The sequence below is a fragment of the Myotis lucifugus genome, unplaced genomic scaffold (assembly GCF_000147115.1).
Source record: "Myotis lucifugus unplaced genomic scaffold, Myoluc2.0 scaffold_683, whole genome shotgun sequence".
Taxonomy (NCBI): domain Eukaryota; kingdom Metazoa; phylum Chordata; class Mammalia; order Chiroptera; family Vespertilionidae; genus Myotis; species Myotis lucifugus.
In genome coordinates this window covers 291,167-318,485 of record NW_005871731.1, presented here as the reverse complement: position 1 = coordinate 318,485, position 27,319 = coordinate 291,167, and the positions used below count along the sequence as shown (strand labels likewise).

General features: G+C 47.2%; 1 protein-coding gene across 1 annotated transcript in view; it reads right to left on the bottom strand.

Moving 5' to 3' along the window:
- The window catches only part of LOC102426250 (endophilin-A3-like), a 26,784-nt gene extending 1,617 nt beyond the window's left edge, over nt 1-25,167 (bottom strand). Inside the window, 6 exon segments of the mRNA XM_023746470.1 lie at nt 2,067-2,225; nt 12,901-13,034; nt 15,844-15,987; nt 17,528-17,600; nt 19,640-19,708; nt 25,123-25,167. Coding sequence (XP_023602238.1) covers nt 2,067-2,225; nt 12,901-13,034; nt 15,844-15,987; nt 17,528-17,600; nt 19,640-19,708; nt 25,123-25,167 — 624 coding nt within the window.
- Nucleotides 25,168-27,319: the final 2,152 nt, after the last annotated feature.

Sequence of the window (27,319 nt, the reverse complement as noted above, 5' to 3'; positions counted from 1 at the left end):
CCCAGTTTTCATTCTTTTTGTCGGTCCTTCCCTTTAACCCCTTTCACCCTCCCCCCCCCCCCACTTGGGATCACCCTTGGTCGTGCTGGCATGGCACAGTGGGAGAGAGAGAGAGAGACAGAGAGAGAAAACATTGATGTGAGAGAGGGCACATCGATTGGTTTGTCTTTCACACACGACCCAACCAGGGGCTGGGGATCAAGCCTGCAACTGAGGTACGTGCCTGAACCTGGGACCCTTCAGTCCACAGGCCTATACTCTTTTCACTGAGCCAAACATTCTTTGAAACACTAAATGAACATTCTTTGAAAGACTATGGGGTTGGGATGGGCAGAGGGGACATCAGCAGCTCTTCTCTCTCATGTGGCTAAAATACAAGATTATGTCACGGAGAGATGCATTTGTCATTAGTCACTTCCTCCCTTACTGGCTGACATCAGGAAAGACATGCATCCCTGGACCCCTTCCAACCTGGGCTGTGCACACACATAGTAGGTGCTCCCTGCAACCAGGGGAGAGGTAGTTACTAAGCTGAGTCTCTTGGCATGTGGAGGCCCCTAGCTGTGTCCAGGCCACGAGCAGCCAGCTGTGTGTTGTGGCCTCTGCTTCCCAAACCACACTTAGAATGAAATACCTGGACGCGGCCTGTGTGGATCAGTGGTTGAGTGCCGACCTAGGAACCAGGAGGTGATGGTTCGATTCCAGTTAGGGCACATGCCCGGGTTGTGGGCTCAATCCCCAGTAATGGGCGTGCAAGAGGCAGCTGATCCATGATTCTCTCTCATCATTGATGTTTCTCTCTTTCCCTCCCTTTCCCTCTGAAATCAATTAAATAGATCTATATATATAAAAGGCTAAGTGACTGACTGTACGTCTGTCCGACCGACTGGCCAGTACATATGACGTGCACTGGCAATTTAAAAATAAATGTTGACTGGCGCATGCGCAATACATATAAAGCTCTCGCTGGTGCCAATCGCATGCGCGTTTTAATTTTATAATACTACTAGAGGCCCGTTGCAAGAAGATTCCTGCAAGAATAGGGCTTCCTCAGGCCTATTCTTGTAAGAATAGGGCTTCCTGTGGCTGGAGCGAAGCAGAGAAAGCCTCAGCGGGCTCCACTCCTGTGTCCGCTGCCTCAGCTCCACTCCCGTCTCCGCTGCCTCGGCTCCCTCCCTTCTCCGCCACTTTGCTCCCTTCTGTAGCACTTTGGCTTCCTTCTACACCAGTGGTTCTCAACCTGTGGGTCGCGACCCCTTTGGCGGGTCGAATGACCCTTTCACAGAGGTCGCCTAAGACCGTCCTGCATATCAGATATTTACATTATGATTCATAACAGTAGCAACATTACAGTTATGAAGTAGCAACGAAAATAATTTTGTGGTTGGGTCACAACATGAAGAACTGTATTTAAAGGGCCAGAAGGTTGAGAACCACTGTTCTACGCTGTCTTCAGTCTTCGCTCCGAGCCTGCATATGCAAATTAACCACCATCTTTGTTGGGTTAATTTGCATACTCATCCTGATTGGCTGGTAGGTGTAGTGGAGTGACACCAATTTGCATGTTTCTCTTTTATTAGTGTAGATATTATATATACTATTTTGACATGTAATTTTTTGCAATAACATAAGTACACCATGAATCTTTCTTCTAATTAATTTCCTCTCAATGTGCATGAATCCGTGCACCCAGCCACCAGTATATAAATAAAAGAAATTTCCGGAAACTTTTATAACAACAAAGGCTCCCAGAGCTTCCCCTCAAACACACAGTCAGCCGAAACCGGTTTGGCTCAGTGGATAGAGCGTCGGCCTGTGGACTGAGGGGTCCCGGGTTCGATTCCGGTCAAGGGCATGTACCTGGGTTGCGGGCACATCCCCAGTAGGAGATGTGCAGGAGGCGGCTGATCGATGTTTCTCTCTCATCGATGTTTCTGACTCTCTATCTCTCTCCCTTCCTCTCTGTAAAAAATCAATAAAATATATTTAAAAAACAAAACAAAACAAAAAAAACACACAGTCAATGTTTCCATTCCCAGGAGGGTCTCCTTGGAGTCAATACTTACATCATTTTCTAAAAAATTAAACATGCATCTCTCCACAAAGTCCTTGGACTCCTCAAACTTTTCCATTGCTTGTGTGATCTCATCGTTGGGGATCTTCCCGACGTGCTTCCTTTTATAATCGTAGTCCAGGCAGCGGCCCTCCAGCCTCTTCAGGTGGTGCTGAGGGAGAGGAGACAGAGCTGGAGCTGCTATCTCGGCAAGTGACACAGGGAGGCCTGCCGCACCTCTACAAGGAAGGTCATTACTTCTTCTCGGCCTACTTTTCAGGGGGCAGGGACCCAATTACTTTTCTTTTTGGTGGGCACCTTAGCATCTATTAGAGGCTTCTTTCGCTATAAATTATCAAGGAATATTTACGAAATGAACAAATGGATGGATGGATGGATGGATGGATGGATGGATGATAGCATAAATGGATGAATAGATCGATAGATGGATAGATGATAGTATAAATGGATGAATGGATGGATACATGGAGGGATGATTCCATAAATGGATGGATAGATGGATGGATGGATGGATGGATGGATGGATGGATGGATGAGATAGATGGATGAATAATAGCATAAATGGATGGATGGATAGATGGATGAATGAATAATAGCATAAATAAATGGATGGATGGATGATAGCATCCTATCTAATAAAAGACAAAAAGGGTAATTAACTGTACCTCTGCTACGCTTCCCATTGACTAATCAGCAAGATATGCAAATTAACTGTCAACAAAGATGGCGGCCGGCAGCTGCCGGGAGCCGGTCCATCCTTGCTGTTTCAAGGGACCTGGCATATATGGCATACTGTTCTTAATATGTTTGCTCACCTTCTTGGTGCTATGTGTTTTAACCAAGGTCACCTCTCCGAGAAAGGTTGTTTCCCCAGGTGGGGATTTTTCCCTGAGGTTAGGGAGGGGATATAACCCCTTAATTAAGTGCCAGGCGGGTAGTTAAGCTACATAATCTTTACTCCCTGGAATGGAGATAAGAAACGCCCTAACCTTTGTAATAGAAATTGACAGGATTAAAATCGGCTGGTATAAATATGGATGTAACAAGACAATAAACATCAGATCCTCATCACATCCTCATCAGCTCCTAACCAGAACCTCATCAGATCCTAACCAGAACCTAGCCAGAGAACATGGCAAAAGATCCTGGACAGAACCTGGCTACAGAACTTCACTGGAGAACCTAGACAGAACATGGCAAAAGAACCTGGATAGAACCTGGCTAAAGAACCTGGCAACCGAACCTGGCTGGAGAACCTGGCTAGAGAACCTTGCAAGAGAACCTGACTACAGAACCTAGAGACAGAACCTAGCGAGAGAACATGGCACCAGAACTTGGTTGGAGATCCTGACCAGAACTTCGCTGGAGTTCCTAACCAGAACTTCGCTGGAGATCCTGAAGGGAGAACCTTGCTATGCTGATGAACTGAACCCAGTTTCCATGTCATTCATTCTTCGCCAACTCCGTCCACACCTTTGGGGATCCCTGGACCTGTTGGGGTTGGACCCCAACAGGCAGCCACACAGCTGAAGCAAGCAGGAGGCTTCCTTGCTCCAGTGATGGAGGAAGCCAAGGTTCCCCGCCTGCTGTGGCCTGCTCTAAGCTCCGAAAGCAACAGCTCCAAAAGCAACAAAGTTTCAATTATAGAAGCTAAACAAATCCCAGATACCTGCTTTCAGCCAGCCGCGGCCTCAGAGCTGGAGCGAGCAGGACGACAACAAAGTTTCAATTATAGAAGCCAAACAAACCCCAGATACCTGCTTTCAGCCAGCTGTGGCCTCAGAGCTGGGAGCGCCAGTGACGGCAACAGAGTTTCAATTGTAGAAGGTAAATAAATCCCAGAATAAAAAGAAAAAAGATAAAAAGGAGAGGCTGGGAGCTTCAGTCACAGGCCAGCCTGAAAACGACCCTCTGCCCCTCACCCAGACTGGCCAGGCACCCCAGTGGGGACCCCCACCCTGAAGGGGGTGTGACCAGCTGCAAACAGCCATCAGCTACTCACCCAGGCTGGCCAGGCACCCCAGCCGGACCCCCACCCTGATCCGGGACACCCTTCAGGGCAAACCAGCCTGCCCCCACCCGTGCACCAGGCCTCTATCCTATATAGTAAAAGGGTAATATGCAAACTGACCCTAACAGCAGAAAGACTGGGAATGACTGGTCACTATGACACACACTGACCATCAGGGGGCAGACGCTCAATGCAGGAGCTGCCCTCTGGTGGTCAGTGCGCTCCCACATGGGGGAGCTCTGCTCAGCCACAAGCCAGGCTGATGGCTGCCAGTACAGCGGTGGTAGTGGGACCCTCTCCTGCCTCCTCAGCAGCGCTAAGGATGTCCGACTGCAGCTTAGGTCTGCTCCCCGCTGGCAAGTGGACATCCCCCAAGGGCTGCCGGGCTGCCAGAGGGATGTCTGAGCACCAGCTTAGGCCCAATCCCCCGGGGAGCAGGCCTAAGCCAGCAGGTGGTCATCCCCCGAGGGGTCCCAGACTGCGAGAGGGCACAGGCCGGGCTGAAGGACCCCCCCCCCCCCCCGAGTGCACAAATTTTTGTGCACCAGGCCTCTAGTCCTATATAATAAAGAGCTAATATGCTAATTAGACCGAACAGCAGAACGACCATCCAAATGACATTGACATTCTAGACGACTGTCTGGACGAGCTTCCTGATGAAGTTGGGGCTGTGAGAGCTGGCTGAGGGTGTGAGGGCCAAGCCCCTTGCACGAATTTTGTGCATTGGGCTTCTAGTAAATGGATAGATGGATGGATGGATGGATGGATGATAACATAAATGGATGGATGGATTAAATGGATGACAGATAGTTAATATGGAACATAAGGACACAATATTGTCACTCAGATTCCATTTTCAAAGTTATTTACAGGACCCCTAACCAGCTCTGTTAATGTCCGTAATTTCCAAACAAATTATCTATACCAAAAAAAGGGATATGTCTTCTGGCACTATTGTCAAATCCTTATTAAGAAGTAGATGATAAAAACACAAATCTCTAGTATCTTCTAGAGCAAGCATGTCAAACTTGTGGCCCGCGGGCCGCATGTGGCCCACAACGAATATTTTTGCGGCCCAGCCTATATAAAGGTATGTAAGAAACGTTTTGATAAAAATTTCGCAACTTAACTTTTACAATATCCTGTTAGAGATAATTCTTAATAACGAACTACAATGTTTGTTAATGACTGATTACTATCATCATTTTGCATTCATTTCCCTTATGCAGCTTACGCGCAGGTGCACCATTTCTCTCCACTAATACTAGCAGCGAATATTTTAGCAGCTGGTGGCCAAGTCATTAGTCTTGGACTGACTTCTTTGGTGTTCACAACAGAAAATATCTCACTTTCAGAGAACAAGAAAAATCGGTTTATTTGCATTACGCTTATTCATTTGTGCAGTTATTCAGTGTCTGGTAAGTCAATGTTCAAGAAAAAATATTAATTTTTATTAAAATGTTCTATTATTTTATGTGGATGACTCATTTATTTCAGCCCTTTGTATTCAACATGTCTCTATCGAAATAAACCTACGTTTCTATGAAAATTGAAGCTTTTTTTTTTCTTTTCTTTTTTGTGGCCCACATATACTTAAACCTTGTTTATTTGGCCCATGTTAGCTTTGAGTTTGACATGCTTGTTCTGGAGTACTTATATGTCTTCCATAAGGCTCCTCAACAATTACAGAATGAGTTGAGTAAACACTACCATGAACGAAACACACACACCCTCTTTTATGTGAGCTCCACGTGGCCATTTTAGAAAGCTTTCCAAAATAAAATGAAGTCCTGGAAATTCATGACCACTTGTGCCATGTATCAAAAGAGGCAATGAGGCCAGCCATTGTGGCTCAGTGGTCGAGCACTGACCTAGGAAAAAGGTCACAGTTTGATTCCCAGGCAGGGCACATGCCTGGATTGTGGGCTCAATTCCAGTAGGAGTTGTACAGGAGGCAGTGGATCAAATGATTCTCTCTCTCATCATTGATGTTTCTCTCTCTCTCTCTTAAATCAATAAAAATATATATTTTTTAAAAAGATGCAATGAGCCCTAACCGGTTTGGCTCAGTGGATAGAGCGTCCGCCTGCGGACTGAAGGGTCCCGGGTTTGATTCCGGTCAAGGGCATGTACCTTGGTTGCGGGCACATCCCCAGTGGGGAGTGTGCAGGAGGCAGCTGATCGATGTTTCTCTCTCATCGATGTTTCTAACTCTCTATCCTCTCCCTTCCTCTCTGTAAAAAATGAATAAAATATATATATTTTTAAAAAAGATGCAATGAGTATGTTATGATTTTCATCGTTGAAAACCCACTCCACAGTTTTAGAATCATTTGCTGTGAGTAATGGCTGTGGAAATAAGTACCTTTAGCTTGGTTTCTTGCTGGCTTCAATAAGCCACAGGATAACCCTAGCCTGTGTGGCTCAGTGGATAGAGCATTGGCCTTTAGACCTAAGGGTCTCGCGTTCCATTCCGGTTGTAGTCTCCTCCTCAGCAGGGCGCTGGTCAGTGTGTGAGCAGAAGGCAACCAGGCGATGTGTTTTTCTCACATCGATGTTTCTCACTGTCTCTCCCTCTCTCTTCCATTCTCTCTAAAAACCAATGGAACAGTCTTAGCTGGTTTGGCTCAGTGGCTAGAGCACTGGCCTGTGGACTGAAGGGTCCTGGGTTCAAATCAGCCAAGGGCACATGCCGGATGGCAGGCTCACTCCCCAGTGGGGGGCATGCAGGAGGCTGCCGATTAATGATTCACTCTCCTCACTGATCTTTCTATCTCTCCCTCTCCCTTCCTCTCTGAAGTCAATAAAAATAAAAATATTTTTTTGCCCCAACCTGCAGGGCATGCTTCGTGGGTACACTGCACCAAATCCTGCAAAGGAATGAGAGGATAGGAGATGCGAAGAAATGGAGGCAAGACAAAGTTCTGATTAAGCCTCAATTTTATTTTTACAGCGGGTAGAATTTATGTTGTTCTAGAGGGAGGGGGTGGGCAAGGAGGTCCATGGGCGTAGCCTATCACTAGGGATGTAGGAGGCTCTGGAATGTCGCAGCTGTGAGCTTATCAGCGGAGATGTAGCAGCTGTGTGCTTAGGGTGAGGGTATGTTATCTTTTAACTCCAGGCTAAATCGCAAGGTTGTCTTTTAACTCCAGGCCAAACCGGGAGTTGGCTTGGAGGAGCCAGAAACCTATTATGCTGTAAGCTGGAGATGTATATGTGATTTATAATGGCTCCCAACAATTCCTCCCTTACCATTTAGTTAAGGGTGGGCATTAACCGACTGGGGGAGTAGTGACCTGGTTCCTCCCATGAGATCGGCAGATCTCACCTCTGGTGGCTCTTGGTATCTTTTGGGGAGGAGAGGCAGAGCCAACAATTATATATGTATGGATACCAACCTCTATGCAAACCAGGTGTGCTCACAGAGAAATCCAGAGGCGGTCGAGAAAATTTTGATTTTCTGTTTTGACCTTCCCTTGCAGTGCTTTGCCCTGCACCCAGACGGTACCCATACCATTCCTCTATATAGAGTGTAGGTAAGCATTCCTCTGGCTTTATGCTGTCCCCGTGGGGAGGGAGCTCTGGCAATCATAATCACGTTCTCGGTCTATAGTAGCTAAACGGTGGTAGTGAACCTGAATGGGTTTGGCCAGGATGCTATTAATTTGCTGTTTGACAAAACTTGTCAGTTTCTTAAAAGCCCATGGACCAAAGGTTAAAATTAACAGTAAGCTGACAAGGGGGCCAAGTGCAGGAAGCAGGTAGGGGAGTAGGCCATTGAGTCCGCTCCAAAGGGGGTTTTCGAACAGCTCTCTTCGCCTTTTGACCAGATCTTCCTGGAGTTTTCTTATCTTGTCTCGACGATTCCAGATTTGTTGGCATAAAAACAGCAGCGTTCCTGTAGGGCTAAACATATTCCTCCCTGCTCTGCTGTAAGTAAATCTAATCCTCTTCTATTTTGTAAAACTACTTCTGCTAGGGAGTCAATTTGGTCTTGGAGATCATTGATAGTACCTGAAAGAGCCTGAACATCATTAATTAATTGATTAGATAATTTATTATAAGTATGTAATGCGGTTCCTAATCCAGCTGTGCCAGAGGACACAGCTCCAGAGACCCCCAGTCCTATAAGTAGGGGAATAAATTAGACAGCCAAAAAAGGGTATTTTCTCTGCTGTACAATCTGCTGAACCTGCTTAAATAGTAAGAATAAACTTTGGTTGCTAAACCATTTCAACTGGGCAGTTTCAATTCTTCTTACTAGGCACGAAGCATAAGAGGAATCAGAAATTATATTAATAGGCTGTTGGAAATCTGCAACGCAGCCTTAATAGCTTTTAATTCAATTATTTGCACAGAAGTATGACTGGTCAATATGACTCGGTCAGAATTTATAGTATGATAGGCAGCTTTCCCATTTGATGACCCATCAGTAAAAACAGTTAAAGCTCCAGGAATTGGTTCCTGCGTAGTATTTTTTGGTATAATGATGGAGGTCTTATATAAAAATTGTAAAAGTTTATCTTTTAATAGGTGACAATTAAGTTCCCCTGAATACCCATTTAACCCAATTTGCCAATTTTAAGTCAGTTTGAAATAACATTTATTCTTTTAACTTTACTTGTCCTAAGTTATGGACAGTAAATGACATTAATTAAATTTCTGGTATTAGTCTTTGGGTAAATTTACATAAACTTTGTTTAAGGAGACAAAACACAAATTATTTAATTTAGCTTTTGAGGCCCAATATATTGATTTTTAATTTTAGTTAGACATCTGAAGGAAACCTCTTTTTATTTCCTTCCAGACAGTTCTTTCTCACACAAGCAACAAATGTAAGAAACATGGTTGCCTTTTGAGATTTTAACAAATACTGCCGCAAAGCCATATATTTCAAGTGATTATTTTATTTATGGTGACTAATTATTGTCAGATTTAGTATTTTAACAACAATCTCTAAATGTTAGTAATTGTATTTTTAAAGAGTATACCCTTTGGCTTATTTGCATATATAGAGGAATCATGGAAAGCCTTCAGTAACCTTTATAGAAGAATTTACTTTACTAGGATTCAATTGCTTACAAAGATTAGTAATTTAAGTATTTTTTTTAAAAAGGCAAAGCGAAGCAAGTAAATTTAGTATTTAGTAAACTTTTGATTCACAAGGGGCAAACGCTGCCCCACCTCCAGCCTAATTTAAAATGCAACGGCGAGGAGCTTTTGTTATCTCAAATTACATCTTAAAATTCCATTGCTGTATTTTAAGAAATATTAAACAAAATTACTTGTTTTGCCCTTTCTCAGAGGCAAAAACTTAAAATATATTTATTAATTTATATATGATAAAGCTTTCTATGTGATTTCAAGTATATTAAATTGGTTTTATTAAAAAAATCCTTTAAGAAGAGAGAATAAACTTTTGAAAGCATTTCAGGGCCCATGAAATGTCCCAGGTTATAGTTTTGAAATCCAACTTCCTTGGTTATAGTTTTGAAATCCAACTTGAAAGACCACCAAATATATATGTGTATATATGATTTAAAGATTATATACCTTTTCTAATTATTAAGAGATATCAATTAAATTTAAACTGATCTTTATATTTAAAAATTTCGGTTGGGATTACAAAATTTATCCTCTTTTTTCAATTAGACAAATGTTGAAATTTTACTATAATTATATGATTTCTCCAAATTTATTTAACCAGAACTTTAAACTCTTAGCTGGCAAGTTAAATATTACTATAATTATATGATTTCTCCAAATTTATTTAACCAGAACTTTAAACTCTTAGCTGGCAAGTTAAATATTTAGCATTTTGTTATTTCAGACTATCTAATTCAATTTAGCAAACTCCCAAAGCCTTGGGCTGCCATTGCTCCCAAGGATGGGAAACTGGGAAGCAAGCCTCTCTTTAGAAGTTGCCACAGGCAGGAAATTTTTGCCTACCTGCTTGTTCTGTTGGGGGAAGGGAGGCTAGCCCTTCCTCCCTTAGAAATTGCTTTGGGAAGCCAGCCTTAATTAAAGGGCGTAGCTGTGTTTTACCTGGGCTACTTAGATTTTTATAATTAATATAGATCAATAATTCTTGAGATTCAAATCTAAATTATTATTTTAAGGCAGTTATTTTGGTAAATTTTCTGTAACAGACAATTTTACTAAATTTCTTTGAGGCTTTTAAGATTAACTTTGGAACAGGCTTTATTAACATTTCAAAAATCACTCTTTATTATGGAAATATACCAATCTTATTGCTAGAACCAGCCTGCATTTCTTCCCTGGCTCAAATATGCCATTTTTCTTAGGAAATAATCAGTCTTGGGTTTTATTCTGTACATTTGTAAAGAGATTTTTAGCTCAAAACTCTATCTAAATGTCCAAAATCGGATGATGCGCGCTTTAGTTCCAAGCCAGTTTTTCTCTTTACACGTGAACAGAAATCTCAGACGCATTTTTTAAATTTTGTAAAACTTTTTTAATTATGAGAAGGAGATTTTAAATTTGAATACTGGGGAGGAGGCATCCATATAGGATCGCCATGTGCTCCTTTTTCCTTTCCCCTACATATCCTGCTTTGGGGGAAGTTTTAGCAAATGACTTAGATGGCGTATTTGTTCCCAAAGTCATGCTTAATAGAAGAAGACATTTTAAATTTTTTCCTATTCCGCTTTCTAAAGTCATGGCTAGCAAGTAATCTCATTGCAGGAGAGCCCACAGCTCTGCCCTCTCCTGCCATCTCTGAATCTCTCCGAACCAGAGAGATATTCGGCAGCGGGGTTTCATTTCTTAAAAGTAAAGAAGCCTTTTAAATCTTTCTTTTTAACCCTAAATCCTCGTGCCTTGAGGGACTCCCTGAGTCCTTTAAGAAGCCTTTTAAATCTTTCTTTTTAACCCTAAATCTTCACGCCTTGAGGGACTCCCTGAGTCCTTCAAGAAGCCTTTTAAATCTTTCTTTTTAACCCTAAATCTTCACGCCTTGAGGGACTCCCTGAGTCCTTCAAGAAGCCTTTTAAATCTTTCTTTTTAACCCTAAATCTTCACGCCTTGAGGGACTCCCTGAGTCCTTTAAGAAACAGATCATGAGAACTCAGAGCCTGACCCATGTCTTAGCCTCTTCCACGTAAGCCTCCGGGACGTATAAACCCCGTACCAGGTCAGCCCAGGAGTCGACAAGGAGACGAACCAGCGAGGAAGATGCCAACCGCCACCTCAAAAGAAGCCCCTGTTCACGTGTCATAGGTCGGGATGTAGAAATTCTCTGCTGAGACTACTTCAGTCCTGTTTATGCCACAGGTGTGTTTTCCTACGTAAGCAACCGGTTGGTATGATCCGCCAACTCGGACCCCTAGATCAGAGCTCCCCAGATCGAAACTTGTTTTCAAGTGCCTTCCTAGGAGCTGCTTCTGCAGCTCACTCCTCCTACGTAAACAGCCGGTTGGTATAATCCGCCAACTCGGACCCTTGTGAGGCAGGTAACCTGCTAGGACCCTCAGGCATTCACCAGTCGGGAGTCAGGCACCCCATGAGTGCTCACAAGGTGGACGGCTTACGTTTTAAAGTAGGCAAGGAGTTTTCCCAGAGTAACACTGACACAAGTTCTTTCTGGTTTACTTCTAATTTGGGGTGGACGGTTTAAGCTTTAAAGTAGGCAAAAACACTTACTTCAGAGTCTCAGCTGGAGTCCCCACTTTCTCAGAATGACCACTAAGACAAGGTGAATGCAGGGTTTTTGGAAGGAGTCAACCACGTGGAACGAAACCAAGGGACAAGCCTGAGTGATTTGGAGTTCTCTCCGCCGAAATCGGGTACCTTTCACTCTTCCCCGAAACAACAAGAGAGTGCTCAAAGTGGACTAGAGGCAGGAGACAAGGGGGGAGGCAATGAGGGAAGAGAATGCCTATCCAAAATGAATGCGTTCACTTACCAAAGCAACAGGTCTGACTCGCAGAGCGGGTAAGCAAAGCGGCAACCAGGAAAAAAGCAGGCTGACTCACAGGGCGATCCCAGTGGCGCCAAGGGGAGGTCCGGCCGGACAAAAAGTGAACGTTCCTGAGGAGGATTGGAGAGCGGAGATCACGTTGGGCGCCATTTTATGCCCCGACCTGCAGGGCATGCTTCGTGGGTACACCGCACCAAATCCTGCAAAGGAATGAGAGGATAGGAGATGCGAAGAAATGGAGGCAAGACAAAGTTCTGGTCAAGCCTCAATTTTATTTTTACAGCGGGTAGAATTTATGTTGTTCTAGAGGGAGGGGGTGGGCAAGGAGGTCCATGGGCGTAGCCTATCACTAGGGATGTAGGAGGCTCTGGAATGTCGCAGCTGTGAGCTTATCAGCGGAGATGTAGCAGCTGTGTGCTTAGGGTGAGGGTATGTTATCTTTTAACTCCAGGCTAAATCGCAAGGTTGTCTTTTAACTCCAGGCCAAACCGGGAGTTGGCTTGGAGGAGCCATAAACCTATTATGCTGTAAGCTGGAGATGTATATGTGATTTATAATGGCTCCCAACATTTTTTAAAAATTAAAATTAAAAAATCAATGGAACAAATATCCTTGGATAAGTATTAAAATAAATAAACACCTTTACCTTAAAAAACACACGTGCACACACACAAAAAAAGCTACAGGATAAAGGGCTCATGGTTCCTGGGGCTCCTGCCCAGGGGGCCAAGTGAACATCACTGAGTGATTATCTGTTTCACCACCCACACTAAGATGATGCTTTCGCTGGGTCCCTACAGAGACACGTCTCCATGGTTTTAACTACAAACATCATTTTAAGTAGCAATGTGGGGGGTTATAGCCGAGAAAACTTACCGAAATCTCACTTAAATCTTCGTCGTGTACTAACTGGAGTGGATCAATAAAGGTTTCCTTGACGTTAATATCAAAGGATTCTTTCACCTCCACCATCAGCTTCATAGCTTCGCCCATATCGGTCAGCGCGCTGCCTGGCACAGAAAAACAAATAAAAAGCGCTCGTTCACAGAGCGCACGGAGGTTGGCAGCGCTATTCACTTCTTGCCCAAGGTATGTGGGTGATGGTTTATTTAACAAGGTCTTCACTCAGGGACTGACGAGGAAAAGAATACAAACAAAAACTTCCTTTTTTTAAAAACATATATTCATGGATTTCAGAGAGGAAGGGCAAGGGAGAGGGAGAGAGAGACAAACATCAATGATGAGAGAGAATCATGGATCGGCTGCCTCTTGCATGGCCCCTACTGGGGATCAAGCCCACAACCCAGGCATGTGCGCTTGACTGGAATTGAACCGTGACCTCTTGGTTCTTAGGTTAAAACTCAATCACTGAATATCCTATATAATAAAAGGCTAATATGCCAATAGACCAGTGGAACAACAGGAACAACCAGTTGCTATGATGTGTGCTGATCACCAGGGTTCGTGCGTGGAACATGGAGGGCATCATCCATGGCGGGATGGTGCAGCAGGTGAGCGGGGGCACCAGACCAAGGGGGGGTGCCAGTCACTGTCATCAGGGCGAGCCGCTGGTAGTTACTGAAAATTCTTTGCTCCTGCGCGCAGGGCCCCCACCTGGCACTCACACCTACTGCCAGTGCTGGCCACACTCGCACCCACTGCCGGTGCTGGAGCCACCGCTGGCACCCATGGCTGGTGGCCGGCGCTGGTCCTCATCGCTTGGTGCTTTCAGCAGGTGCGAGCAGTGGCTGCCAGCAGCAATCACCCCTCAGGGCTTCTCCACCTCCCCCTGCTCCTGAGGGGCGATTCAGGCTGGCAGCTGCATCTCACACCCGCTGATGGTGACAGCCCCACTCCCACCCGCTGCTGGTGCCAGAGCCGCCGCTCGCACCCACTGCCAGCGCCAGCCCCAATCACTAGGCGCCTTTGGGGGCTGCGGCAGAAGGGGCCGGGAGGGGGCATGGAGGATAAGCTGAGACCCACCCCTGTGCCCACTACAGCCTCGCGGCCCACAGTTCCTTTCAAGGTGCACAAATTCGTGCACTTGGCCCCTAGTAATAATTATAATAATTAAAATCCTTTTTTTCTTGAAATATTAATGTTTATTTCATGTAATATTATTATGTTTATAATCATTTTTCTTGAGATATTAATGTTTATTGCATGTATCATTATATTTAAGATCATTTTTTCTTGCCCTAACTGGTTTGGCTCAGTGGATAGAGCGTAGGCCTGCAGACTGAAGGGTCCCAGGTTCGATTCAGGTCAAGTGCATGTACCTTGTTTGCAGGCACATCTCCAGTAGGGGGTGTGCAGGAGGCAGCTGATCGATGTTTCTCTCTCATCGATGTTTCTAACTCTCTAACCCTCTCCCTTCCTCGCTGTAAAAAATCAATAAAATATATTTTTTTAAAAAAAGATTGTTTCTCTTGAGATACTAATGTTTATTGGATGTAACATTGTTATATTTAAAAGATTTTTTTCTTGGAAAAAAAATGAAAAAAAAAAAAGAAACTCAACAACTGAACCTCGATAGCCAGGCTAAAAATAAAAACTTTCTACATTTCTTCTCTACTCCCTCCTTTTCTACATCAAACTCACCTGGCAGCTGACAGGCCGAGGCACTTTCCATTCTGGCCACTAGATGGAGATAAAGATCAATTTTTGTAAAAAAAACAAACCACAATGTGTTTTTGTCAACTGGCCCTAGCAGTGGTTCTCAACCTTCCTAATGCCGCGACACTTTAATACAGTTCCTCATGTTATGGTGACCCCCAACCATGAAATTATTCTCGTTGCTACTTCATAACTGTAATTTTGCTACTGCTATGAATCGTAATGTAAATATCTGATATGCTATATATGTTTTCCGATGGTCGAGACCCACAGGTTGAGAACCGCTAGGGTTTTTAGAAGCTGCAGAAAAAAGTCCCTCTTTGTAAACAATAAAAGGATTGAGTCCTCCTCTGGGCTAAGCACCAACAATGAAGATGACAATAGGAATGAATGAACGTCTCATCTCAGCTTTTGCTGCCAGGTCCTCCTGGGGCCGCACCCTGGATCCTTCCAAGGGCAAGGCGACCTGATCCTCCCTGATGTGGAGGAAGCCTGGCAGTGTCACACAGGTAGCTCCCAGCAGGGTGGGCAGCCATGCCCAGTGTGGACAGCAAAGTGCAGCTCTTCCTGAATGACCCCCAGTACCTGGGCAACAGCTAATCCACATTAATTTGCAAGCGGGAGACCTTGAAGCTGTGCACAATGAGGTTGAAGATTCTCTTAAAAATATCTCCCGGCCCTAGCCAGTGTTGTTCAGTGGGTAGAGCATTGGCCTTCGGACCAGAGTCCCAGGTTCGATTCCGATCAAGGGCAAGTACCTGGGTTGCACGCTTCTCAAGAAGGGACCTGGCCATGAAGGAGTCAACCAATCGATGTGTTTCTCTCATATCAAAGTTTCTGTCTTTCCCTCTCTCTTCCACTCTCCTTAAAAATCAATGGGAAAAATATCCTCAGGTGAGAATTAACAAAAACAAACAAACAAAAAATCTCCTGGCCAGCCTTCATGGCTCAATGGTTGAGCATCAACCTATGAACCAGGAGGTCACGGTTTGATGACTGGTCAGGGCACATGCCCAGGATCCCCAGTAGGGGGGCGCACAAGAGGCAACCGATCCATGATTCTCATCATTGATGTTTCTCTCTCTCCCTCTCCTTTACTCTTTGAAATCAATCCAAAAAAAAAAAAAAGAAAAAAGAAAGGCTTCGTGTATAACCTATAGGCGATACAGGCTGTGTCCCACCCTCCGGGCCCTGTGCACTCACCGAAGGTGGAGTCCTCGCCCAGCTCCTGGCCGTACTTGAGCATGCAGTCACCCAGCAGGCCCTCTGGCTGCAGGCACTCTGAGGCCTTCCCCTGATTGTGGATCTTCAACATCGGGCTCAGCATCCCCAGCTTCGCTCTGCATGCTTCAAGACAGGGTCATTTGTAATTCCTTCAAGGGACAGGGCAGAGGGACAGGCACAGAGCATGCAACAAATGCAGCCGGGAAGATCAAGGGCACCCTCAGCAACATGTCAGAGACCCGAGGCGCCAAAGGGCCGCAGTGACCTATTTAATCTTTCCCGTGATTGGCAGATGCGTCAACCAGGTGGGTGCCTACTGATTGGTTGCAAAGTCACGTGGGAAATGGAAATTGTGCACACATTGCAACCAGCCTATATCAGGACCTCTCTCTCTCTTGCTCTCCCTCTCTCTCTCTCTCTCTCTTCCTCTCTCAAAATTAATTTATCCCTGGCCTGTATGTCTCAGTAAGGGCATTGGCCTGCCTGCGGACTGAAGGGTCCCGAGTTCGACTGGGGTCAGGGTTGTGGGCAGATCCCCAGTGTGGAGCATGCAGGAGGCAGCCAATCCATGATTCGCTCTCATCATTGATGTTTCTGTCTCTCTCTCCCTCTCCCTTCCTCTCTGAAATCAATAAAAATATATTTTAAAAAGTAAATGAGCCCTAGCCGGTCTGGCTTAGTGGATATAGTGTCAGCCTGCAGACTGCAGGGTCCCGGGTTTGATTCTGGTCAAGGGCACAAACCTTGGTTGCAGGTTCTTCGGCCCTGGTCGGGGCACTTGCAGGAGGCAACCCATCGATGTGTTTCTCTCACATCAATGTTTCTCTCTGTCTCCCCCTCTCCCTTCCACTCTCTCTAAAAATGAATGGAAAACTATCCTTGGGTGAGGATTAACAACAACAACAACAAAGGTAAGTAAAAAAGGTGGAAATGACTAAGTAAGCAGCAAGCATTTACAAAACGCTGAGTGGGTTTCTGAAGGGTCTCCTACATGTCTCTGCTGAGCAGTGCCCAGCTGCTGGCCCAGGAGCCCTCCCAACAGGTCCCAGGACTGTCCACTCTGCACTCATCAGCCCAGGCAACCGCAGAGTCGTTGGAGAGTAGACATCAAAAAACCGAATTTCGCGCCCAGCTGGTGTGGCTCAGGGATTGAGAGTCAACCTGTCAACCAGGAGGTCATGGTTTGATTCCTGGTCAGGGCACATGCCCAGGTTGTGGGCTCGAACCCCAGTGGGGGGCATGCAGGATGCAGCGGACCAATGATTATCTCTCATCATTGACGTTTCTCTCTCTCTCTCCCTCTCCCTTCCTCTTTGAAATAAATAAAAATATATTTTTTTAAAAACACACCCAAAACCACATTTCATGATTGAAACCGTTAGGGCATTGTTTTTTTTTGTTTTGTTTTTTTGTTTTGTTTTAAATATATTTTATTAATTTTTTACAGAGAGAAAGGGAGAGGAATAGAGAGTTAGAAACATCGATGAGAGAGAAACATCGATCAGCTGCCTCCTGCACATCTCCTACTGGGGATGTGTCCGCAACCAAGGTACAAGGGCATTGTTTCTAGATCACATCGAGGCAGGGCCCAGCTGACGTGGGTGGTCAGCGTGGGTCACCGTGAATGGGCCATAGGACAGTTCCAGAGATTGTCCCATGTTACCTGGATTGGGCTGAATGTATTCTGTGGCTTTCAAAAGAATTTCTGTAACAACTTTATTGGTAATATCTATTTTCTAAAAAAAAAAAAAAAAATCACATAAAATGTTGGTAAGTGACAAATGGTGAATTCACAGGAAAACACAGACATGATTTTCGACGGTGACAAAGGGAAGGAAATGAAGGACCTTGGCGATTCCTGGGGGCCCCAGGGATGCTCCAAACAGGGAACCAGGGACAACGTCACAATCGTTTCTGTTAAGGGTCCTGACATGCCCTGGCCGGTCGCTCAGTGGGTTGGAGCATCATCCTGGACACCGAAAGGTCACAGGTTCAACCCCTGTGACCTTAGGGTGCATATGGGAGGCAGTGAGATGTTTCTCTCTCACGTTGATGTTTCTCTCTTACTCTCTTTCTTCCTTTCTCTCTAAAATCAATAAAACATATCCTTGGCTGAGGATTTAAAAAAACACACATTTTAAAAAAAAAAAAAATATATATATATATATATATATATATATTTAATTGATTTCAGAGAGGAAGGGAGAGGGAGAAAGAGAGAGAAACATCAATGATGAGAAAGAATCATGGATCGGCTGCCTCCTGCATGCCCCCTACTGGGGACTGAGCCCTGACCTGAATCAAACCGTGACCTCCTGGTTCACACCAATCAGGCAAAACACATTAAAAAAAAAAAAAGAGTCCCATCATACTTCCCCAATGCTCTCATATGCATGAATGTTCCACATAACTGTCACAACAGAAATGCGAGGTGAGCAGGGCTGGATGTCACCCTGTGTCAGTCAGAAAAGATGAACCTGCCCACCAGGCCCTCAGGCCGGTGGGAGGGCAGTGCCAGGACCTGGTGATGCACCACACAGCTGTTGTGCCCAGGGAATGCACCAAGGGCTTCCATGTGGGGCATCAATATGTACGCATATGAGGATCTCTGCCCAGAAACACACTCTTGACTCTCCAAGGTGCATAACCACAATGCTCGGGCTATTTAACTGCTTGCCAAGACTGCCCATCTTGTCCAGCCAATGTGCCTCAGTGTTTGACATCGACCGACCCATGAACCAGGAGGTCATAGTTTGATTCTCGGTCAGGGCACATGCCAGGGTTGTGGGCTTGATCCCCAGTGAGGGGCGTGCAGGAGGCAGCCAATCCATGATTCTATTTTATCATTCATGTTTCTATCTCCTCCCTTTCTCTCTGAAGTCAATAAAAATATATATCCTATATAATAAAAGCCTAATATGCAAATTTACTGAATTTTCAGAACAACCAGCAGAACGACCGGTCACTATGACACGCACTGACTACCAGGGGGCAGATGCTCAACGCAGTAGCTGTCCCCAGCCCGCAGGCCCCAGGCCAGCCAAGGCGGGTGCCAGCAAGGGCCCCCTGATCACCCTGCCAGTTGCCCCACACATTGGTACTGATCACCGGCCAGGCCTAGGGACCCTACTTGTGCACAAATTTTGTGTACCGGGCCTCTAGTTTTAGATGGGGAAAAAAAACTGCCCATCTTTCGAACATTCTGAGTTTTGTCCACTAGAGGAAACCAGCAAGCCGTATCCAGGATCCTTCATAATCAAGAGTCATCATTTGGGCTGAGACCTGGGAATAAACTGCCTTTTGGGTTTCAGGATGCACTCGTGTGTGTGAGCATCCTAGACTCCACTCTCTTCCCAGGATCGGTGTGTCTCATCTCACAACTACAGTCAAAATTTGTTTTCTTTTTTAAAAATTTTCCCACCAGATTTCTTTCTCTCTTTTTTAAAAGAATTCATTATTGTTGAAAGTATTACATATGTCCCCTTTTCCCCCCATTGCACCCCTCCAACCCACCACTGCCTCCCGACCCTGGCCCTCACCACCCCATTGTCTGTGTCCCTGGGCCATGCACAGACGCATACAAGGTCCTTGGTTGATTACCTCCCACCACCCACCCTCCCCTGCCCTGCCTCCGAGGTTCCACACTCTGTTCCATGCTTCCATGTCTCTGCATCCACTCTGATCATCAGTTTATTTTGTTACTTAGACTCCACATAGGAGTGAGATAATGTGATGAGACACATTCTTCACACAATTGACATTAAAATGCTCTTACCTTTTCCAGGTCAAGAAAGTGGTCATCTAGTTTCGTGCCTTCAATGCCATTTATTTTTTCCCTAATTAGCTGCAGAAATAAAGACAAATAATTATAATATACGATTTGTGACCACAGTATCTGACACAAATTATCTCTCACAGACACACACACACACACACACACACACACAAACACTCTCAGATTTTTGTATTTGCTTTTTCTTTGTTTTGTTTTTTTGTATTTGTTTTTTCTTTGTTTTTTAAATGTATTTTTATTGGTTTCAGAGAGGAAGTGAGAGGGAGAAAGAGAGAAACATCAATGATGAGAGAAACCATTTATCAGCTGCCTCCTGCATGCCCCACACTGAGGATGGATCCCCCAACCTGGGCACGTGCCCTGACCAGGAATTGAACCCAGACCTCCTGGTTCAACAGTCCATGGTCAACCACTGAGCCACTCTAGTCAGGCCTGTTGGATTTTTTTTGGATTCAGTCCTTTAAGAAAATTACTGGAAGGAGTAACCATATCTGAGGACATATTAAGGTACACAATATCACTCACTCAACAGATGTTTATTATGATCCTACTGTAGGTGAAAGCACATGTAGGCTCCAGTAGAAACAAAAACAAATAGATTGCCCATTTGGTGTGGCTCAGCGGTTGAGGGCCGATGTAAGAACCAGGAGGTCACAGTTCCATTCCCAGTCAGGGCACATGCCCAGGTTGCGGGCTCGATCCCTAGTGTGGGGCATGCAGGAGGCAGCTGATCCATGACTCTCTCTCATCATTGATGTTTCTCTCTCTCTCCCTCTCCCTTCCTCTCTCTGGAATCAATAAAAGTACATTAAAAAAACAACACACTGCCCTGACCAGTTTGGCTCAGTGGATAGAGCGTCGGCCTGCGGACTGAAGGGTCCCAGGTTTAATTCCGGTCAAGGGCATGTACCTTGGTTGCGGGCACATCCCCAGTAGGGAGTGTGAGAAAGTAGCTGATAGATGTTTCTCTCTCATCGATGTTTCTAACTCTCTATCCCTCTCCCTTCCTCTCTGTAAAAAATCAATAAAATATATTTAAAACACACACACACCAACAAAACAAAACAAAAAACAACCAAAATTAAAACAAATAAGAGGGACCGTTGTCATCCCCGAGGCCAGAGTTCCATCAGAGTTGCTATAAAGACATTCAAGTAAAGTACAAGGAGGGACAATGAAAACAATGGAAGAGACTAGTCTTTGATTCATACTATTGCAAACATCCCCTGCGATGGGCATTTCGGGGGACTCCCAAGGGGGATTCTGAGAGCCTGGGAGGTGGGGGTGGGGATCACCAGGGGCCTTGCTCCCAGGAGGCGGGGCATCTGAGCTGGCTTGTTAAGGAAGGAGGGCATTTAAAGGGCAGCCTGGAGGGAAAGGCCTTCCAGCAGGAGGCAGGAGGAAAAACAAGGCTGTGAGGCAGAGTTTCTGGATCTTGGCACTTGGATACTTAGACCTAACATTCTTTTTTTAAAAAAATATTTTTATTGATTTCAGAGAGGAAGGGAGAGAGAGAGAGAAACATCAGTGATGAGAGAGAATCAGAGATCAGCTGCCTCCCGCACGCCCCCTACTGGGGATGGAGCCGGCAACCCAGGCATGTGCCCTGATAGGGAATCAAACCCTGATCTCCTGGTTCATAGGTCGACCTTCAGCCACTGAGACACGTAGCCGGCCGGGCGACCAGAACTTCCTTTGTGGTGGGAGCTGGCCTGTGCATTGCAGGATGGTTAACCGCCTCCCTGGCTTCCACCTACTAGATGCTGGCAGTGCCCACACCCCCTCGTGACAACCAAACCAGTCCCCAGGCCCTGGCCGGGCAGCTCAGTTGGTCAGAGCATGGTCCCCACACACCAAAGTTGGGGGTTGGATCCCTGGTCAGGGCACAGACAAGAATCAACCAATGAGTGCATCCATAAGTGGAGGAACAACAACTCTCTCTCTCTCTCTCTCTCTCTCTCTCTCTCTCTCTCTCTAATCAATAAAATTTTTTAAGATGTCTGCAGCCCTGGCCCATGTACTCAGTGGTTGGAGCATCAGCGCATGTGCCAAAGGGTCGCAGGTCCCATTTTCCATCAAGGGCACATACTAGGTTGCAGATTCAGGTTGGATCCCTTGATTGGGGGGCATATGGGAGGCAATCAACCGATGTTTCTCTCTCTCTCCCCCTCTTTCCCATCCTCCCTCCCTTCTTCCCTTCCGCTCTCTCTAAAAAATCAATGGAAAAAATATCCTCAGGTGAGGACTGAAGAAAAAAAATGTCCTAATAGAAATTATTAAAAATTCTTTTTTAAATTTTTTTATTTTATTGATTTGAGAGAGAGAGAGAGAGAGAGAGAGAGAGAGAGAGGGAGGAAGGGAGAGAAAGAAACACTGATTTGTTGTTCCACTTATTTATGTTGTCATTGGTTTATTCGGCTTCTGACAGGGGATTGAGCCCGAAACCATGGCAACTGAACTACCTGGCCAGAACATAAATTATTTATTTAAACATAAAAAAATTAATTTAACAATAGAAATACGACACATCACAACCTATGGGGAATGCAGCAAAAGCAGTAGTTAGAAATCAACGTAGGACCCCAAATTCATTTCTAAAAAAAATCCAACACTTCAAAGTTTCAAAGTGACACAATGTCATTCCGACTGAGTGACCAAACACCTGACAGCCTGCCACCTGCACCACTAAGCAGACACAAAGGTCAAAGGTCAAAGCCTCCACCTTCTGACAGTTCCTAGGTGGCTCCCTGAGCTGCAGAGGTGGAGGCAGAGGCCCTAACATGGCGATGAGACAGGCACTTTCCCATGGGGAGGCAGAATTTGCCATTGGAACCCTGATCCGAGGCAGCAAATGACAGGGGTGAGAAGGCACCAAAGCCCTAGTTGGTTTGGCTCAGTCGGTAGAGCGTCGGCATACTGAAGGGTTCCGGGTTCGATTCTGGTCAAGGGCCACATACCTCGGTTACAGACTTGATCCCTGACCCCAGATTGGGGTGCATGCGGGAGGCTACTAATTGATGTATGTTTCTCACATCCATGTTTCTCTCTCTCTCCCCCTCCCTTCTACTCTCTCTTAAAATCAATGGAAAAATATCATCGGGAAAGGATTAACAACAAAATGTCTAAGAGAAACATCTACCATTTATTTTTTAATATATTTGTATTGCTTTTAGAGAGGAAGGGAGAGGGAGAGAGAAACATCAATGATGAGAGAGAATCATAGATGGACTGCCTCCTGCATACCCCCTACTGGGGATCAAGCCCACAACCCAGGCATGTGCCCTTGACCAGAATTGAACCTGGGATCATTTAGTCCACAGGCCGACGCCCTATCCACTGAGCCAATCCAGCTAGGGCAACATCTACCATTCTTTATTACCCTGCTCCCTCTTGTGATATTAAACCCAGCCAAATTTCTTCACCAAATCTGCAACATTGCAAGATTATGGGTGCTTAAAACAAACCACCTCATCACTTAGCCTAGTATTTCTCCAATACCAATGATTTCCTAACATTTTAACCAGGGGTCCTCAAACTACGGCCCGCGGGCCACATGCAAATACAAGTATTGTATTTGTTCCCGTTTTGTTTTTTTACTTCAAAATAAGATATGTGCAGTGTGCATAGGAATTTGTTCATAGTTGTTTTTTTAACTATAGTCCGGCCCTCCAACGGTCTGAGGGACAGTGAACTGGCCGGCCCCCTGTTTAAAAAGTTTGAGGACCCCTGATTTTAACCATTTGTCACAGTGGGTCAGTGGTCAGAAACCAACCTGAATTATCCCATAGCTATGTCTTGGTCATCTCTAAGATCTGTTCCTAATACATCCATACCCAGTAAAGGCAAAGTTTTCAAAAGAGGAGGTGAGCCCGGCCGTGTGCCTCAGTGGTTGAGCGTCAACCTATGAACCCAGTCGGGGCACATGTATGGGCTTGATCCCCAGTGTGGGGTGTGCAGGAGGCGGCCGATCCATGATAGTCTCCCATCACTGATGTTTCAATAAAAAATAAAAAATAGGTATTTTTAAATGTATTTTTTTAATTGATTTCAGAGAGGAAGGGAGAAGGAGAGAGAAGAGAAACATCAATGATGACCGAGAATCATGGATCGGATGCCTCCTGCATGCCCCACACTGGGGATCCAGCACCCAGGCATGTGTCCTGGCTAGAAATGGAACCCGGGACCCTTCAGTCTGCAGGCTGCCGCTCTATCCACTGAGCCAAACCAGCGAGGGCTGCACTTATATTTTTAAATCTCCATTTAGGCTGGAAAGGCCAAAAGGTCTGTAGCCCCTGCCTTGGCCTCGCAGACTGTATCCCAGGTCAGGAGATGCGCCTGCCCCCAGAGACCCCTCAGAGCGCCCAGGATCAGCAGGGAGTCCATCTCCCCTCCCCATCTGATCCTCCTGGAGGACTATCTCCCAGAAGGGCACTCCTGTCCCCCAGGGCTCCCAGCCGGAACCCCGACATCGCTCAGGCAGCATCCAGAGAAGGGGAGAGATGGAGGGCAGAGAGAGCCTAGGCCTGGGACTGAGGCAACAAGAAGAGAACCCTGCTCATCCCAGCAGCTTTTCAGGAGCCAATGTGTGGAGGCGCAGGGTGAGACTTCAGGAATGTGTATTCCAAAGGCTGTCCCTCACCTGCTTCTCGCAACATTGGGGGGCGGTGGGGAGGGGGAGCCCGAGTGCAGGTCCAGGGGTGCAGGGATATGACAGGTTTTACAGGGAGAGCCCTGCCGTGGCCGAAGGAAGCTGCAGGATTGGAATACAAACTGGCTTCTCCACACACACCAACGTCCACACACACCAACGTGTACACACACACACACACACACACACGTACATACACACGTACACACACGTACACACACACACACACCATCCATACACACCAACATCCACACACACCAACGTCCACACACACCAACGTCCACACACACCAACGTCCACACGCCTCCAGGCCAGTTTTCCTGCCTCCTCAGCACAGAACGCCCTTCCTCCTTTCCTCCCAGCCCCCAACCCCCAATTGCTCCTCCTACTTCATTCTCCCACGACTAAGACGTCGCCTCCTCCGGGAAGTTTCCAGGACGCCCCAGCAGTGTCGTCTGTTATCCTCTGCGCGTGCGTGGGGGTGTGTCTTACACTATTGACTCACCCGTCTAGGTGTCCCCCCACCTGGGGGCCAGGCCGGGGCGACCTGGAGAGACTAAGTGGGAGGAAGGACGGCGGTGGGAACCCTGGCCCAGAGAGAGGCGCAGTCCAGCGGGTCCATCGCCAGGCGCACGCGCGTGGAGCGCCGAGCACGAGGAGGGCAGGACGCAGGGTCCTCCTCCCAGCGCGACCCGCCACATTCTCAGCCCTGAGACCCTGACTCCACCACCGCGCACTTGTAGATCTGGAGCCCTCAGGTCCCGGAGCATCGGGGACCCAGCCCCCCACTTTCCCGCGCCCCGCTCCGCGCCCCCACCTGGCTGGCTTGGAGTAACTGCTTCTTCAGCGTCCCCACCGACATCGATGGCGGGCGCCCCCGGAACTGGGTCGTGTCTAAGCTGGGCCGGGACTCGCGGACGCGCAGCGCCGGGAGAACGGGCGCCAGGGCCGGTCCCCCCGCGCTGGGCTCCGCCGGGCCCCCCTCCAGGTCCGCGGGCACAGCCACGGCCTCGCCGGGGACACTCCAGCACCCGCGCGCCCGGGCGGTTGGCAACACCGGGTTCCAAAGCCCCCAGCGCAGCCCATTGGCCGAGCCGCGGCGTTCGCAAATGAGGCCGCTGGCGCAGCCCCAGCTACATTGTTGCGTGGAGACCGGGAAGACCCGCCTGGGAAGCGGGGCGGAGGATGGGGTGCGGTGGGGGGGGCACATCGCGCTTTTGGTTGCCCGCGGGCTGAGGTGCGCTGGCTTTGTGATGACTGTGGGTGGGGAGACGGGCACCACTTATCCGCGCTTCTGGGATTTAACCTGGTTTCATTTACCAGCAACAGTGCCCCCCTCTGGCGCAATTGGGGAAGGGACGCTCCAAGAGGCTCCTGTAAGGGGAACAAAGAGACCCAGGGACCCGCCTTGGGAGGAAGAGGCCCATGGGCTGCGGGGTGGTTCCTTCTGTCCCCAGGCGGTGCTCTGGGCGCCATCTGCCTGGAGTTCGGGTTACTGCGTCTTTGTCTGGTCAATATCTCGCTCGCCTCCCTGGAGCGCTGAGCCCAGTGTCACCTGCATTGAGAGCAACTATTCCCCAGGCCTGGCTGGGGTGTCTCAGTGGATAGAGCGTCGGCCTGCGGACTAAAAGGTCCCAGGTTCGATTCCGGTGAAGGTCATGTACCTGGTTGCAGGTTCCACGGCCCTAGTCCGGGTGTGTGCAGGAGGCAACCAATCAATATGATTCTCTGACATCCATGTTTCTCTGTTCCCTTCCACTCTCTCTAAAAATCAATGGAAAAACGGTTAAGGATTAACTAAAGAGAGAGAGAGAGCAACTATCTCCAAGGAGCCATTAACAGCCCACTCAGTCCCCCGGACAAGTCACCAGACGGGAGGCCCAGCTCCCTCGATGTGTCGCTGACAGTGTCATTTCGCACAGGGACCGAAAGTCTCCGAGTCCATGGCCCAGGCCAGCCGCGGAGGGGCCTGGAGCAACCTGGTTGAGCCTGTGTCCAAGCTGAGCCCAGCAGGTCAGCATCTTGGAGGCATCTGACCTCAAAAGGCCCTGAGGGCTCCCAAGACCTACCACCCACTCCACAAAGAAACACCTCTCCCTCCAGTCTCCACCTAAAACAAAGAACTCCTCTTTCTGGGCCCTCAACATATCCATAGGGATGGCCAAGGGCCCCCCATTCCCTGGCGTCCTGTTTTCTCCAGGACAGAAGTCACCCAGCCCCCTCCTTTGCCACTAGCTCCCAGCTCCTTTATCCCTAACTTCATCCAAGTGAGGATTGGGCTGGGAACCCTCCCCTCCCTGTGCCTCAGTGTCCTCACATTCCCTTAGAGGGGTGAACAGGAGCACTCTTCCTCTGAGATGGGAGAAAATGGATCAATTGAGCTGAGGGGATGAAGGCAGCTACCCCGAGGGTGAATCAATATGGCTTGGCTGAGTGCTATGGGCCTGACTGGGAGAGTAGCCACCCTCTCCCCTCAATGGCAGCTGGGTCAGGACTGGGGCACAGCCCCCCTTGTCCTGGCAGGGCTGCTTGGAACTAGCCCATCTGTCGTTTATTCTCTGTGTCCAAGAGTTGTTTAAATAGCACAGGTTTGAAGAAACTTCCCCCTAAACCAATCCCACTCTCTACCCTTTGGGAAGGGGCAATTATTTATATATTTACTTACTTAAGTATAGAGGCCCAGTTCATACACTGGGAAGGGGGGGCGGGGTCAGGGGTCCGTCAGCCCGAATTCGAGAGGGCAGAGGCCAGGCCAGGCCAAGGGACCCCACCAGTGCATGATCATGGCTGGGGAGGGATGCAGGAGGTTGGTCAGCTGCAGGAGGGCTCCAGAGTGTGTCCGGCCTCTCCCTCTCAGTCCTGATTGGCCGAACCCCAGCAGCAAGCTAACCTACCAGTTGTTTCGTCTGCCCCCTGTTGGTCAGTGCACGTCATAGTGAGAGGTTGAGCGGCCTTAGCATATTATTAGCATACTAGAGGCCTGTTGCACGAAGATTCGTGCAATAGGCCTTCCC